The 17,672-nt window shown below is 43.1% G+C and overlaps 1 protein-coding gene across 1 annotated transcript in view; it reads left to right on the forward strand.

Annotated features, from left to right (window-relative positions):
* Positions 1-5,353: 5,353 nt before the first annotated feature.
* The window catches only part of RXRG (retinoid X receptor, gamma), an 82,519-nt gene continuing 70,200 nt past the window's right edge, over positions 5,354-17,672 (forward strand). Inside the window, exon 1 of the mRNA XM_006876511.1 lies at positions 5,354-5,870. Coding sequence (XP_006876573.1) covers positions 5,822-5,870 — 49 coding nt within the window. The 5' untranslated portion in view covers positions 5,354-5,821. The remainder of the gene's footprint in view (positions 5,871-17,672) is intronic.

The raw sequence follows: 17,672 nt of genomic DNA on the forward strand, positions 1-17,672 counted from the left end.
CGGTATACGATAGAATGAATGTAAAACTAATGTTCTCCCATGTAAACTATCACATAATTCACAATAAAACATTTAAGAAAAAAAAAAAAAAAGACCCCATGAGAACAGTCTTGAGCAACTGGCAATATTTTAAGAGAGAGCAGAAGAGAAGGTTATTCTGAGCAGAGGAGCAGAATGAAGACACGTGAAGGTAGATTACTAGGGGTGCCATTGGAAAATGTTGAGTTATCTGAGGTTTACCAGCATGTGAAGGGGAAGCAAAACTAGGAAGGGAAATTTTCCAGTAGTGCATAGTCCAAGTGACATGACAAGTCAAACAGAGAATCATGGATGAGACAATGAAACAACAGAACTCTAGAAAACTAGACCATATAGCACAAGAGACCAGAACTAATTTACCCCAGCTTCTTGAATGCACTGAGCTTGTTCCCACAGGTCTAAGAGTTCCCAGGACTATTAGACCTACTATTCCTGCTGCCTGGTACATATCGCCCACCTCCTTCTTCCTCATGCTAAATCCTATTTATCCCTTGGATCTGAAGGTAATTTACATTTCCTCAAAGAGGTCTGCCCTCACTATTTTATTTAAATTAGATTTCACTAGTATACTTTCTTATAGAATTCAATTATTTGTCTTCATAGCATTTACCACTTTGTAATGATAGATTTATTTCTGTGACTATTTGCTTTTATCTGTCTCTTCCATCAGGCTGCATACGCTCCATGAGGTCAGGGTCTATGCCTGTCTTGTTCTTTAGTGTCTCTCCAGTGATTGGAAGATAATAAGCTCTCAATAAGTGTTGGCTGATTGATAAATGAATGAACGGGTGGCAGCAAAGTGACAAAACACAAGGAATACATGCACACCACACACAAACATACACACTAGAAACATAGCATTAATGAGAGGGTTGTGATCTGCTGAAAGACGCATGGGCTGGGAATCAGAGTCAATGGCCTGAGTTTTATATCAATTTCTGCTACTACTGAGATATGACACCATATCCAAAGCCTAGGCTATTAGAATCACTGTTTTTCATTCTCTGACTTCACAGCCTTGATCTTAATTTCCTCATTTATAAAACTGAGATAATAAAACCTGCCCTACCTATCTCTAATAATTGGAAAAGCACATTAAAATTCATTAGACTTCATAGTAGAAATTCAGAGATGTTTACATCTACAGTCTATGGCCAGTGCCTATTGGCAATTGTCAAATCAATGAATTTGTTATTTTTTTACTTTTTATTATTTTGTATCTGTTTCAAGGATAAATATTTGTTATGATTATTGATAAAAAAAAAAAAAAAAGTAAGACCAGAGTTAAAGTCACGTTGTTTGTTTATTAAGATGCATATTGGCAGAGTCAGTCAAAAGTATTAGTGAAAACTCATCTCCTTTTTTCTTTTTTCAGAAGTGCTAATGGCTTTAATAAAAGCAGACCATGTCATTTCAAGAGGACTAGATAATTAGCCTTGACAAGAAGTGAGCTCAGAATCGTTATGAATGAATTAACTGATTCCAACTATGAACATTGAGTGTTTGGTCTTTCATTTGACATGTAAGTGAGAATTCAGTAACAGGTGGAGTAACTGAAGTCAGCAGGATTTTCTGAGAAGGGCTTAGGTTAGAAATACCAGATGGTTTGGATAGCTTGATATAATCAAGTTGTTATATCAATAACGATCTTAGATAAGACACAGTGGTGCCAAGTAAAAATGTGGATTAAAAAGAAAAGTCACACTAATTTCTCTTAAAATTTAGGCAAAGTTTGTGCTTTGTTAATGGGATGTTAAACCACATGGGAAAGTATCACAGAGATAGCTGCAACCTGGAGTGTTTTGTTATTAGCTTATTAATCTTTTTATTTTGAAATGGAAATCTATATTTTAAATTCTTACCATGTGTTCTAGTGTTTATGTGGGAAAACAAAGACACTTCATATATGATCACTGCCCTTGACAGGGTAGCACTCATGTTATGAAGACAAGGAATCCCCTAAGGAAAGATACATAACAGTTCAACTCTACTGCACTGAAGATGCCACAGGTCACATACGTTAGGTGTTCCTGGAACATATCAGGCAATGAGTTATATCAGACTTAGGCTAGGATGAGATCTTTGTGAGTAAGTGTGGCCACGGTGCCAACTGAGTTGGATAGGTAAGAATTGCCAGGCAGGAGAATGTAACCAGGCATGAGCAATGAACCCTAGTTGGAATGAATTTTCATAGTGAAGAAAATAGCCAGGCCAGAGGGAGCAATCAGAGAAAGGGTGGAAACAAGAGCAAGAAATTATTAACTCCTTGTATTGGTATAGAATTTTCATGTGTGAAAATGTCCAACTCATATCCCTTATGATTCATGCACATACACAAAGAGACTTCTATCTCAGTGAGGTAGCAGCATGAGTGTTTTTCCCGCAGATTCGAGAACTCCCCCAAGGCCACACAACTGGAGAATGGAGGAGCTTTATGCAGCCTAGGCCTTGTGATTCCCATCCCAGAGTGCTCTCCTCTATGCAGAACTCAAAAGGTAAGTTGTGTCATGATAGTGAGGTCTCTGTATGCCAGGTAAAAGAATTTGCACTTAATTCTATTAGAAGATTAAGAAATAGACAACGTACCTAGCTTAGTAAAATGGGAAGAAAGCAGAGTCTGCTATAAATCCACATATCATCATTGACCTTGGATATAAGAACCCTTCTTAGGATGGGTTCACCAAAAAGCCAGCTGTGTTGAAATAACTCTTTTCCTTCTCTGATATGTATGCCAGCCTTAGAGAAAAATGTTTATATAGCAGCAAAGCATTTGCTACATATGCCTCTGGGGAGAAAATGGACAATTATGGAATGGATGGTGGCTTTGTTTGCATTAAAATAAAAAGTTAAAGAAGATAGAATTCATCTACTCTGTTCCTTCATTTTACAAATGGGAAAAGGAAATGAGAGGTAAAGTGACTTGCTTAAGGTTACATCACCATCTTCATAAAAATAGCTTACACATACCAAGCATTTACTATGTATCTGGCACATTGTAAGTTATTAAATGTCTTGACTCATTTGATCCTCACATTAAACTTATTAGTTAACCAAGACCCAAGGAGATGCAGAGGAGCCCTGGTGGTACTGTGGATTAAGTGCTGGGCTGCTAACCCAGAGGTCGGTGCAGTTCAAAACCACCAGCAGCTCTCGCTCTGCAAGAGACATGAGGTTGTCTGCTCCCCTAAAGATTTATACTACTGGGAACCCTTTACAGGCTTGTTATGAGTAAGAATCAACTCGATGGCATTGGGTTTGGTTTTTGGTTTAGGGATATGCAGTAACTTGCCAATATCACAAGGCTGCATCCAGTGAGTCTGGTTCCTGAGGCAGTAGGTTCACTTCAGATGTAACCAACTTCTCCAGGTCATATAACTTGCCAGTGGCAGAGCAAAGTACCAAAGGCACTAATCAATCGATTTTCTAGAGGTATGCTGGAAGACCTCTTGCTGTATCCTTTTCAACATTTTCGACAATTACTTGGATAGACTACAGACAGCAGTTGATCAGATTTACAGAAGTCATGCAATGGGGTGAAGAATAAGAAATACACTGAACGACACAAGCAAGATCCCAAAGGATCTGAGATGATGAATGAATTTGAAAAGTTTTCATTTCAGAGGGATATGAGTATAACATATTGCATAGAGGTCCCCACAGCAATTGCCCAAGAATGGGATGAGGCGTGTATATAAAAATAAATGTAACCAGAGTGGGGGTTGTCAAGCAAGTTGGTTCCACCTGAATCAACATGTGGGGTTGTCTCAAAGCTAATGCCAGTGAGCAAATGGCTTTCATGCACTATGCACTGGTCTTGTCTACCCCGATTCAATGTGATCGTCAGTCAAGAGAATCTTGGGTGTTCCAAGGTTCTTCACAACAATGGCTTGAACCTTTCTTCCTCCTTCCTGACCTGCTCTTGCACCCATCTTGGCCCCATCCGACTTTGTCATTCTGGTCTTCCTCCAGCTTATAGGACTTTACTCTTAGTTTTTGTCCTAGGTTTTCCAAGTACTGAATCTTGACTTTTCTAATGAGGCCCTTCAGCTCCTCAGAGCTCATTCCATGGTACTGACCCTCAGTGGGTGTGCTAACAGCACCTTCATTACCCTGATAACACCACAGGGAGAAGAATTGGATCCTGTCTAAAGTATCAGTTCAGGTCTGTGCCCATCCCCACCAAACCCATGAAGGTCTTTAAGTGAAGTGCAATCATAGGGAAAGGATAGGTTGTGAATGGTGGTGGTGGTGGTGGTTATGTGGTGTGGAGTCGGTGTCAACTCACAGCAACCCTGTATAGGATTTCCAAAGCTGTAAATCTCTATAGGAGCAGAAAGCCTCAGCTTTCTCCCACAGAACAGCTGGTAGTTTCAAACTGCTGACCTTGAGGGTAGCAGCCCGACTCATAACCATTATGCTACCAGAGCTCCTAGGTTGTGAATAGACCTGACTATTTTGTAATACAGGGAATGACTAAAGCTGCGATGGCCCGGGAGATCTATTTCAGGATTTGCAGAAGACCTCACTATAAAAGACTCTGCAGACCTCTCTTATTTGATTCCAGGGAATAGTTTAGAATGAGTAGGCAGATGGTTTAGAAAGAAAAGGCAGATTTCAGCTCAATCAAAAAGTACTCATAGTAACAGCTACCCAGAGGTAGAACAGAACAGTAGTGGACTCCCCATTATTGGAAGTAGCCTAGTATAGACTCAATACTGGTGTGTCAGTGAAGCTGTAAAATAGACACAACCATCAAAAGGGTGATTAGATTAATTCGTCTGTAGGTTGGTTCCACCCTAAAAGTCTCTGTGCCCAGTGGGGACCCAATGGTGCCTTTTAAACAGGTGACACAATCCCAGTGATGTCTAAGATAAATGTATCCCTCCAGTGAAACATCAAAGAGTGACCCCCACATTGAGCCAACACCTCCTCCCTACCTTAAAGTTTCAGTGTGAGTCAGTGCTCACTCCAAACAACACTTGCCCAGGCTTCATTGTTAGAATGAAGACCAGTGCTTACAGCCTCCACAGCAGGAGAGGTCCACCCCAAATGTAAGGGCCATTCTATTCCCCTTCTCCATGGCCGGGGATTGAGTCTCAGGCTTCTGTCATCTCATGCTTATGAAAGGGCTCTGTTCTCTCTTAGTACCCACTCCCACTGCCTTTCACAGATCAAATACCAAGTGCATTGGGCAGATAGAAGTCGGAGTGAGAAAACACATTTTAATAAAACCCCATTGATTTTTGTGGGTACAAGTCAGGGAAAAGACACCTAAAGACTCTTCCATCCCCTGCCACCTCTCTGCTCTCTCCTGACCTACTCTGGGGCGGTCAGATATCGATTGGCTTCCTAGATAATAGATTGTGGCACTGGTAGGGACCTCCGGGGACAAGCTGGGAGCTGGGAGAGTAACACGCATCAGCCCAGCCCTGAGTTAATCAAACTAGCAACAGGATCTCCAGCAGCAGCAGTGGCGGTGGCAAGAGTAGCGGCAGCGGCAGTGGCAGCAGCGGCAGTAACAGCAGCATTATGCGTGCTTACTGACAGGCACCAGCTGCTGCCGCCACGGCCCTCTCGAACGCACTATGTGGACTCTCAGCTCTAGAAGCAGATTCCTGACTAATCCCAGAGGGCTGGCCAAGCCTGGGCTCCCAGGGCTGCTAGGAAGCGATGACCACTCTTGTTAGCCCAAGTTGAAGAGAGTCCAGCTTTGCCTGGGAGCTGAGAGAGGCCATAATATTTAGAAGACAGACAAGAGAGAAATATGAACTGAAGAGTAAACATGTATGGAAATTATTCTCACTTCATGAAGTTTCCCACCGGCTTTGGCGGTGAGTATCTCCACATGGGCTGTACTATGTGGGATCTGTCTGGGAAGACAGAGAAGGTATTGGATAACTGGATTCGTACTGATTTAGGAGAGCATATATGTTTATATGCATATAGGGTGCTTCTGTGTATGAGAGTCCCGTCTCTGTGCAAGAGACAGGCGAGATGGGGCAGGAGAGTATGTTTCATAGGTGAGGGTATGTTTGCATAGCAGGAGGAGTGAACAGAAAAGGGGATATTCTAAGGAGAGTGCCTAAGCCAACATGCGGAGAATGTCTGAGACAAAGATAGACTAAGAGCTTTGTTATAACCCAACGGGTTGGTGTGGGCATGAAAAGTGGAGGAGTTAAAAGAGAAATTACTATGATATACCTATTATTCAATGTATAATGAAATAAAATGTGATTAAAAAGGTTTTTATCTATCTGAAAGGTCCCTGGGATACTTAGTAATAAGAGCATGATTTGAAAAAACTATATATATTTTAAAACAGATTTCCATGTTATTAGATTTAAAAAAAAGAAAACTTAGCACTTAAATTTGCCATGGGTGTTCCTTCCTGGGTTTTCTTCCCTTTTGATTTTCTAATAGCCTCTTCTCCCCTATTCTGCTGTTGCCCCCAATTCCAATGCAAGAGTTGTTGCTATCATTTCCACTCTGGGGCTGGGGTCTTATAACAGATCTGGCAAGCAGAAGAGCCAAGTGGCCAAGTCAGGCAGGCTAGTCCAGTCACACTTCAGAGAGGTTTCTGGATCCAGAGACTGGGTTCTCAGACCGCCTTAGTGCCCAGGCACGTCCGTCTAATGGATCGCTCCATTCAGTGACAGAAATGGCACTAGCAGTCGTCCAGCTTCGAGTAAATGGGACGAACAGCTGACCAACTGGCCTGTAACTTGTCAGTTGATGGCATGTAGTTTGTGCTCTTGAGAGCCAAAGGGTAGTTTTTGCCCTGTGGATGCTGGCAGGCAGGACAAAGAAGAAATTCTTGTAAGGTCTTGAGAACTACAAAGTCTCTGGTCCACTGAACACCTCAGTGGACAGACAGCCAATTCATCTGAAGGTTTGGAAATGAAGGCTGTCCAGTTTATTAGGTAGAACGCTTGGTGGGCTTTGCGGAACCCTGCAGTGTGGACATGATCCCTAACTGAAGACTTTTGGCTAGGTGGTTTGCTCATTCATGGGGGAGTTTTTATGAGCCAAACACGGTATTAAGTGCTTGAAATACACATGCATGAGACATAGTCCCTGCTGTGGACTAGGACTGGTTTGTTGAACACATTTAATACTGTGCAGTGTGTGTTATATGGGAGGTGTGGGGAAGGAACTACCTGGACACAGGGGAGGGTCCCTTTGGGAAGGTTCCTGAAAGAGGTAATGTTTAAGTTCTCTGGTCCAGTCTGGTGACATGGCTGAGGAAGAGTGGTGGCCAACGGTGTCAACTGGACATTTGATCTCTAGTTCAGAGTTGGGCCCTGGGTGTGAAAAGTCTTCTCAGCTCCCATCTCCCTCCCATTCACAGAGCTGAGAATCACTTTTTCCTTTCCTTTTGAACTCAGTTGTCCAAGAACATACTCTCCTCAGTCAGATTCTCAGGACCTTGGAGCTCGGTAAGGACATGGCTTCATTAATGCTGAGGAAACCCTTTGAAACAGGAGTAAAGGTTGGGGGGTGTAGGAAGAAAGCTGAGATGCAGACTGGAGAAAGAGGATTTAGTCAAAAGTTTTACAGGAAAGCGTTGCCTGTTGGAATCTTACAATGTTAGCACTAAAAGGGATTTTGAGCATTTTAGAACTCTTGTTTTATAGATGTATAAACTGAGGCCTAAGTCGGTTTGAACCGCATAGTCAGCATTTCAGATTCACCAGCTGCATCTCGGAAACTCTATACAGGGTAGTTGTGAGTCAGAACTGACTCCACTACACTTAACAACAGCAGCAACAATGGAGGGCAGGGACTAGTCCAAGTATATGTGGGATTGAGTGGCAAAGCCTTCACAGAGAAGTCCTTGACTCAGATTTATGGTACCAACTCACTGCCATCGAGTTAATACCAACTATTGTGGTGGCGGTTTGTGCCGTGGAGTCCGTGGTAACTCATAGCAACCCTGTATAGGGTTTCCAATGTTGAAAATCTTTCTGGGAGCAGAAAGTCTCACCTTTCTCCTGCCGAGCAGCTGTCAGATTTGAACTGCTGACCTTGCAGTTGGTTAGCAACCCAGCTCATAATCCCCATGGTACCAGGGCTCCTTATATCAGCTATTTTGTTGTTGTTGTTAAGTGCCTTCCAGTTGGTTATTGATTTAATCTGATATAGTGAAAAGAGCACATGAGAGAAAGAGGGGGGGAAATTGAGACAGATAGGCAGAGATGTGAGCTGAGCTGGGTTGACCTGAGTGTGCTGTGTGATCTTAGGTAAGATCCTGAACCTCTCTGAGTCACACCTCAGTTTTTTTAATCTCTAAAATGGGATGCATAATCCCAACCTTAGAGTATTACTGAGAATTAAATGACTAGCAGATGAAAAAGCAGCTATTGCAGTGTTATCTTTCTAGTTGGTATTTAATAGAAGTTATTATATTCACCCTCTCCATTTTATTCAGGCAATAAAATTAATTTAAAATTAATGCAACGTAATAGAAAAACCAGATATTATTATAGAATAATGAACTAGGAATCTACGGAAATAAAATTAAATCCACTCACTCTGGCTTAAATCCCCGTAATTGTAAGAGGCCAGGATTTCTTGTATCTCAGATAGAAGGAGATGCAGCTGTGCAGCCTTGGAAGAAATAAATCCATGTAAGTGTGACACCTTAGGATAAGTACTTGATCTCAAGTTGGCGGTTCAAGCTCACCAGCCGTTCCTTGAAAACCCTATCCAGGGTCACTGAGTTGGAACTGACTCCATGGTACTTAGCAACAACCTTGAGAATGGAAGGAAAAGGGTCATCTAGCTTGTTTAAGTGTCTCCCTAGAATGCTACTCTTCCGTGTCATTCCTGAGAGAGGAAAACAATGATTTTGTTTAGTTCTGTTGATGTTTTCCATTTTGTTTGTATATACCAGTTAAGAGTAGGCTGAAACACAGCCAAAAGGCTCTGCCCCCATCTTCAGGGAAGCCTCCCGGGAACTAGAGAACTTGCAATGGAGGAGAGGGAGGAGCCACCTGCAGACCTAGGGCAACCCTGAGGACTGGAGTTCCTGTCACTAGCCCTTACTCCCATGCAGCAAATGATGCTGCACTTGTTAAATGATTTCGTGTAGGGCCCCCTACTCTTTTATATCTTGACAAATGGAATCACCAAGGGCTCCTGTGATTTGGGTGACAATCTCTTGGGGAACTGTGTTGCCCTTTGGAAACAACACCTGGGATTTGTGTCTAGGGTTGTGCTTACCAGGTATCAAACTATAGATCTACTCAAGAAACCGGTCAACGTGGACAAAGGGAAGTGATTCCCATGAGTGGCAGTGGCCCCACCAAAGCCATTCGTGGGCTCTGCTGTGAGTCCGTGATGACAAGGGAAAACCCTTCTCTTCTCATTCTCTGCCAAGTCCTGGGTTGGCCAGCTGCTCAGTAAGAGATTTGTTTTCCTGGGATGAGACAGTTGCTGCCTTAAGGAGATGGCAAATCCAAGACTGTAATCCCCCCACCCCCTGACCCAATTGTACAGTATCCTTAGGCTGAGAAGGAGATCAGGGAGAGAGAGAACTTCTCTCATTTCACGTAACAAACATGCTGAGACACTTGTCAAGTGCCGGATACCACTGTAAGTACTTTGACCGATCTCAGCTCATCTCATCCTCATGAGAATCCTAGGAGTTTGTACTTTACTAACATCACCACACTCCTTTCAGAGATGAGAGAACTGAAGCACTGGCAGAAGAAGTAACTTGTTTAAGGTCTCAGCTAGAAAATGGTACAGTCAGGGATTTGAACCCAGGCAGTCTGACTCCACAGTGCATCCTTTGTGGAGCTACCTTTCAAGGCTTCTATAGGTGACAGATGTGCTCTGTGAAGCAGCAGCAACTCCCTCCACCCCAAGGGAGCTAGGATACCCAATAATCCAGCTTCCAAAATCCAGCCTCAGAGATGTACACACAATGGTCTGACTGTTGAGGACTATAGAGCAAGCTAGTTTAGGAGCACAAGCTACTGAGGAGTGAGAAGGAGCCCCGGTGGCACAATGGATTAAGTGTTGGGCTGCTAACTGCACGGTCGGTGGTTCAAACCCACCAGTCACTCCAAGGGAGAAAGGTGAGAGTGTCTACTTTCCGTAAAGGTTTACAGTCTTAAAAACGAGACGGAACAGTTCTACTCTTGTAGGGTCGCTGTGAGTCAGAATCATCTCAAAGGCAGGCGGTGGGTTGGTTTTGGTTTGGGAGGAGTGATCATGACTTCTGGAGGCCTCTCCTGGGCTACTGATCTATAGGAGTCCTGCCCCATGGACCCTGGTCATTCATTTGTGACACTCCTCTGTCCACCTAAGAGCAGTCCTAGAGTGAGAGGTGTGTGTAGGTAAATGTGTGTTTGGATGTGTGTGTATATAGAAGGATGGTGTGTGTGTGTGTGTGTGTAGGTATATGTGTGTTTGGATGTTTGTGTATGTGGAAGGATGGTGTGTGTTGAAGAGTGTATATGCATGAGAGTATTTATGGGGGTATATATGAGGGGCTTCAAAAAATGGAAAAATTAAACTAAAATGTAGTGGAATTTTTCTACATATGTTTTGAAACCTGCTCGTATGTGTGTTTAAGTAGGAGGAGAGAGAGTGTATATGTGGTGAAGGAGGTGAGTGAGTGTATTTACAGGGGTATGTGTGTGTGGATATGGGAGGCGTGTGTGTGTGTGTGTATGTGTGTGTGTGAGTGCGCCAGAACATTCTCCCCCCCACCCCCCACCCTAGATGTGTGGGTGGCTAATTGGGACTTAACATGGGTATAAATGGTTAGGGTTTACATAGGGAGGACTAACTGTTTATGTGATTTAGGAAGGAGCATCATATTTAGTATAAACTATTTTCTGAAACAGTCTTACACAGAGAGAGAGAGTTGAATAGCAACTGGGGGAAGAAATTGTGCAAAGAGAAATCTAAATTCTCCACTTCTTCCTTCCCCATCTTCATGTAGCTTATGCACCTTAGAACTGGGTGCCTGGTATGCCAGGGAATCCCACAGAAAGCGGGCATTTTCTCCTCTCATTTAAAAGGCCCAGTGAGAATGCCTAGGCTTTGGTGATTGTTATAATATTGAGCCAAGTCCTGGCTTGGTGATCATCACAAAAGAATAAAATTTAATAACTAATGTTTATTAGGTATGGTACTCTAGGGTAAGTACTGTGATTCACAAGGTCGGTGGCTTAAACCCCCCAGCTGCTCCTCGGAAACCCTGTATGGGGACTTCATGAGTCGCCATGGATTCCACAGCACACAACCACCAACCACCATCCATGTTGCATACACTCACCATATCACTTAATATTCTGAAGAACCCTTGAAGGTCAGGTATTGATTATACTCACCACTTCCATTTTTGTGACAAGGAAACTGAGACACAGGGAGGTTGAGTAACCTCTCCGAAATCATCTAACTGGTAAGAAGCAGAACCGAGATTCAAACCCAGGACTGCTGTGCTAAGTCCCTACAGTGAGGAGGCCTGGTGGCACAGTAAGTAGTTAAGTGTTTAGCTGATAATTAAAAGATGGACGGTTCCAAGTCAGCCCCAGATAAGTGAATTATGAATAAGAGGAACAACTAATATGTTGGATTCTTATCCCATGAACTTTACAACTTTCTTTTCAGTCGTATGAATTTTTGCTTTTGAACATATATAATAATTTCAGGAATGAATAAGATGACTAGTGTAGAGAGACTGGACACGCAAAGGTGCTAATAAAACAAAGATTAATATTTGTTTTACGGGTAAAGCCCACTTTATTATAATACATGCATAAAGCCCAGTTTTATATTCTAGGTCAGGGTTCAGCATACTTCTATAAAGGCCCAGGTAGAAAGCATTTCAGTCTTTGTAGGTCTCTGTTGAATCAAAAGCAGTCATCCAATGCTGAAACAAGTGGACATGCCCACGACTGGGTGTCAGTAAGTTTGCTGACCCCTGGAGAACCTTTGTGATGAAGCTCTGGGACCATTTCTGATGAGGCTCCAGTTACCACTGTCTGCTCCCTTGGCTTGAGTCTCAGAGGGAATCATCAAAGCTAGAAAGAGGGGCCAGAGGATTATCTGATCTGAACCCTCATTTTCCAGATGAGGAAGCTGGGTATGGACAGCCAGGCCCTATGATTGTTTTCGAGGGTTAAGCTGGGTTCCTCTGAACCCCTCGCAGGGGTCTCCTGGGTGGCAAGAGGATGGTAAAGTGAGGTAAGCAACAGAGAATCCCTACCCCGACATTTGGTGAAATAGCTCAAACCTCTAACCACATAAGGTGACAGAGACCTTTCCACACTATTTGTTGTTGTTAAGTGCTGTTGAGTCATAAAATTTAGTTCCCTTTCTGCAGTTCACAGAAAATTTGGAGAATACAGTACTAAATTCAGTGAGAATTTTGTTTGTAGATTTTTCTTAGAGGGGTTTGTTTAAAGCATTAGACCCACAAGTGAAGTAAATAAGACATGAACCCTGCCCCCAAGGGAGTGCTATTTCAGAAAACTATGCTAGAACAAGTCATTCCCGGGCAGGTGCTAACAAGACAGGCAGAGTGGGAGCCATGACCTGGAACCCACAGCCCTTATGTTCAAGAGACCTAGGTCCTAGGCCGGTGGCTGGTTAAGTCATGACTGCCTCAGTTTCCTCAACTGCAAATCAAACTATCTGGAGTCTCTTATTCCCTTTTATCAGATAACTATATATAACTAGATGTGGAAGGGGCATATGCTCAAGGGTCTGTATTCTCAAGTTCAATCTCATACTCCTGATATTGTTGTTATTAAGTGTCATTGAGTCAGTACCGACTCATAGTGACCTTATGCATAACAGAATGAAACACTGCCGGATCCTGGGCCAAACTCACAATTGTTGCCATGCTTGAGCCCATTGATGCTGCTACTTTGCCAATCCATCTCGCTGGGGATCTTCCTCTTTTTCTCTAACCCTCTACCTTACTAAACATGATATCCTTCTCCAGCGACTGGTCCCTCCTGACAATATGTCCGAAGTATAAGAGACAAAGTTTAGCCATCCTGGCGTCTAAGGAACACTCTGGCTGCACTTCTTCCAAAACTGATCTATTGGTTCTTTTGGCAGCCCATGGCACTTTCAATGTTCTCCTCCAACACCATAACTCAAAAGGATTTCAGAATTCAGCATCTGAACTTCAAAAATGGAAAAAACCCAAAAAAACATAAGAGCGTGCTTTCCCTGATCTTTAATTTAAAAACAACAGCAAGAACAACAAACCCTTACAAGGAATCAGAGGAGCAGTAAAGAAAGTGCTCAGTAAATATTGTGGGATGTTTTATCAAGACTGGGTGACTGGGTGTCATTTCTGTGACTCAATATCTCCTTGTTCCTCCTTTTCATTTCATTGCCTATTAGCATCAAGGGGTGGGGAACCCCTGGATGAAGCAAATGGCTAAGCACTTGATTACTAACTGAAACGTTGGGGGTTCGAATATACCCAGAGGCACCTTGGAAGAAAGGTCTGGATATCTCCTTCTGAAAGATCGTATTCATGGGAAACCCTATGGTTTTAATACTCTCTTTTGCAATTAACACCCGGTTAAGTGGTGGTGTGGGTTGATGTGCTAGACTGCAAAGTCAGTTTGAACGTCAAGGTTGGTGGTTCAAACTCACCAGCTGCTCCCCAGAAACCCTATACAGGGTCGCTATGGGTTGGAACTGACTCAACGGCACTTAACAACAATATATTACTGATGCTCCTAATATGCTTTTAAAATGGCTTATTGCTGTGACATACATACATGGGGCCACCATGAGTAGGAATGTAAGGCAACTGGTAGTGTCATGAAGAAATAGTCTCTTGGCATACTGCACCTGGTTTCCTCAGTGATGTGGGAGCAGAGCAAATTATAGAGCTCACCAGTAGGGAAAGAACATTCTAGTCTGACCTGGGGCTACAACCAGCCAGTCAGTCAGCACACACTGGCCAAGCACCTGCACTTTGTAAGGGTGGTGAATGAGACCAAGAATAGAAGATGTATGTATCCTCTGCCCTTAAGAAATGTAGAAACTAGTCACAAGCTCAGATTCCTTCAGGACCCTTTTTAGTGCCATCGAGTCAGTTCCGACTCATAAAAACTCTGTATATGGTTTCTGGGGAGTTTGAACTGCCGACCTTATGGTTTGCAGTCCAATGCTGTTCCTATAGCCCCACACCAGGAGTCCTCAGGACACTTGGGAATTACTTATTTCTGGAAATTAGTTTGGGGGCTGTGTTTAAGTGAATGAATCCAAGTAATTTAGAATCCAAGAACAAATATTGTTACCTGATAGTAACATTGTGCTAATAATATAGTTCACTATATTTTAAAAGGACTGTAGATTTTAGAAGATAGCCCATATTTAGGGGCTTGGGAGAACATATCTGAACAAGAGATCCAGAAAGAAAGAGAAAGGAATGGAAGGTCAGGGTCATGGATTCAAGAGCTGGGTGTGGACAAACTGGTGTCCAAGGACACCAGGAACAAGGGGTCAGTGGAGCAACCCTCAGCAAATACCTCCGTGGTATTTGTCTTTGTGGACTGGCAGGACATGCTGTAGCCATGTATGGGACTGGTACTCTTGGTTGTTATTGGAACTCATGGTGATTCTCATACATTGTTATTGTATGCCTCCAAGTTGTTTTTGATGGTATAACATCCATCTGTACCAACAAAGTTCATAATTGGATTGTGGGTGGGGAAGCTAGCATGCAAGCAAAATGCCATCAATAACATGCAGAAGGGTTGACAGAAAGGACACTAGACTAGAAACAGATTCTGGATCTAGAGCAATTGATAGCTAGCTCTTGAAAAGGTCCCTTTGTCACTCTGAACCTTGATTTTCTAATCTGTCTAATGGGTTAATTCCCTCCCTACAGATGATCGTGAATCGGTTTGAAGCTTGGATGAAGTAGATGGTGGGCTCCAGGAGAGACTACTATATACGTAATACCTAACACAGAGTCCGGCACATAATAGGCACCCAAGATCTTTTTTTTCTATTGACCAGTTGAACCATTAATCTATATGGAAGTAAACTGTTACGTGCCATCAAATCAGTTCTGGCTCATAGTGACCCTGTCTAGGGTTTCTGAGAAATGACTGGTGGGTTTGAACCGCCAATCCTGCAGTTAGCAGTCCAATGCTTATCCTATAGTGCCACACCAGGACTACTGGTGTGGAAATAACATAATTTTGAATGACCCAGACTCACATCCATTACAATCAAGTTGAATCCAACTCAAAGCAACCCTGTAGGATAGGGTAGAACTGTCTCACAGGGTTTCTATAATCTTTATGGAGGTATCCTGGTGTGGCGCTTCAAGATAATGCACAGGACCACAAGGTCGGTTTGACTCACAAGCCAGTGGTTCGAATCCACCAGCCGCTCCTTGGAAATCCTATACAGGGTCGTTTCTATGAGTCAGAACTAACTCAATGACACTTAACAACATCAACAATCTCGATGGAAGCAAATTGCCACATCTTTCTCCTGTAGAGTGGCGGGTGGATCCAAACTTCTTACTTTTCAGTTAGTGGACAAGTGTTAACTTCTGAGACACCAGGGCTGGTTATAATGAAAAATAGCACATAACTATGAAGTTTTATTAATGTAAGGCAGTCTGTGGTGGGTGGTACAAGCTTGATCCCAGGGGTCAGAAGACTTGGTGTTTTTGTTCTTGTCACCCAGCCTCTCTGGGATGATCTCCTCTTCTAGAAAATGAGATGGTTCATATCCTAAAAGTATGGGTTCTAACCAACAATATGGCTTTATTAGTTTGTTGTTGTTGTTAAGTGCCATCCAGTCGATTCCAACCCACAGCGATCCTGTATAGGGTTTCCGAGGAGCGACTGGTGAGTTCAAACCACTCACCTTGCAGTTGAAACCGACCTTGCAGTACAATGCTTAGCCTACAGCGCCATACCAGAATATATGACACAGTTAATTTGGAATGGTGATTAACTTGGTCATGGTATGAACTAGTTTTTATTTGCTCATTCATGAAAGAAGGGAAAAAAAGGTTTTACTAAAACAAATAAGATTGTAGTAGAAGCGTTAAGCCTATTTAAGATACATCTGTTTTCAAGCAATTTAAAAAGCATATTAGGAGCATCATTAACATATTAACCGGGTGTTAATTGTAAAAGAGTGTTTTAAAGCAGGTTTTATAAAGTCTCCACTTAGTAACCATTAGCTTGTGGTTCTTGGAACACAAACTCTTCATGTGTTACTTAGAAGTAATAAAATTGTCATTTAAAAGTAATCTGCCAACTTGTCACACATTTAGACAGATTTTTTCTCTCAATTGATCCAAATGAGTGAGGTTTTGCTATAATTATATATAATACTGGGAATAATGAGGCTGATTATCAGTCTTTCTCTACTTTTCACTACCTCCATCATCACAGATTTTACAGGTGTGGGGGAAGTGGAAGGAATCAAGGAGGGAAGTTGAAGAGGGAGGGAGAGAGGGGTTACCACCTGTCCCCACCCTGTCAGCTAGCCCTCCTTTGGGGACTGCATACATCCAGGTGAAGCTGACCTGTGTGCTCATACTGCTGGAGCCAGCTGCTGTGTCTTGGTTTCTCACATTCTTGCCCTAAAGCCCTGGGGGCAGGGGGAAGGTCCCTTCTACAAGTTCATTTACTTCCCCAGCTGAGAAAGCCAGGAAGGGCTTTTGAAGCAAAGAAGGTGATCTCCTGACTGGCAATTTGATATCTGAGGTCTTGGTTTCCATTTGAATGTGTTACAGTGCTCTACAGCTGTGAAATGGGCGTGAAATATTTCCCACTTCCGTCTCAGGGTGGTTGTGCAGTGATTTAGCAGTTGGGATGTAAAAAATACACAAAAGTAAATGCCTGGCATCTGATGCCCTTTCTGCTGGAGGGTGAGGAAGAAGAAGGTGGGAATGGACTGGGAGCCCTGTGAAGGGAACCAGAACTGGAGTTTCAATTGTAAGGTGATGAAGGCAGGAGGGGGAATGTCCCAGTCTGCTGGAAACAGGAGTTGCAAAACTCACAGTCTGAGAGAGGCCACAATGGGTTGGGAATGTGGGTAGCGATTGAGCCAGCGGCTCTGAGGAACAGGGAAGCTTGAACAGAGAGTAACTCCTCTGAGAAACTGCACAGCCAACATAGTAAAGGGCAGGGCAGGGCTGGCGCTAAAATCCAGGTTTGCTGACTCTAAAACCAGGCTTGCCCCTTGATTCCAGTGCCATCTCTACCACTACTGCTAGCCTTGTTTCCTTGAGCAAATTCTCTATTTTCTCTGTGCCTCAGTTTTTGTATATGTACAAATATTCCTACTGACCCAATAGCTATCCTCATGCCTGCCCCTTTCCCAACCCAGCTCATGGCCTCTCTTGGGGTTCTAACTCTTGCAGTTCCTGTTTCCTAAAGAATAAGACACTCCCCCTCCTGCCTCCATAGGGTAAGCACTGTCTGGTCTACTAACTGCAAGGCTGGTGGTTTAAACACACCAGCAGCTCCTTAGAAACCCTATGTTGTTGGTGGTGGCTACGTGCTGTGGAGTTGGTTCTGACTCATAGTGACCTGTATAGGGTTTCTGAGGCTATAAATCTTTATGGGAGCAGAAACCCTCATTTTTCTCTTGTAGAACGGATGATAGTTTCT

This window comes from Chrysochloris asiatica, unplaced genomic scaffold, assembly GCF_000296735.1.
Source record: "Chrysochloris asiatica unplaced genomic scaffold, ChrAsi1.0 scaffold00386, whole genome shotgun sequence".
Classification (NCBI taxonomy): Eukaryota; Metazoa; Chordata; class Mammalia; order Afrosoricida; family Chrysochloridae; genus Chrysochloris; species Chrysochloris asiatica.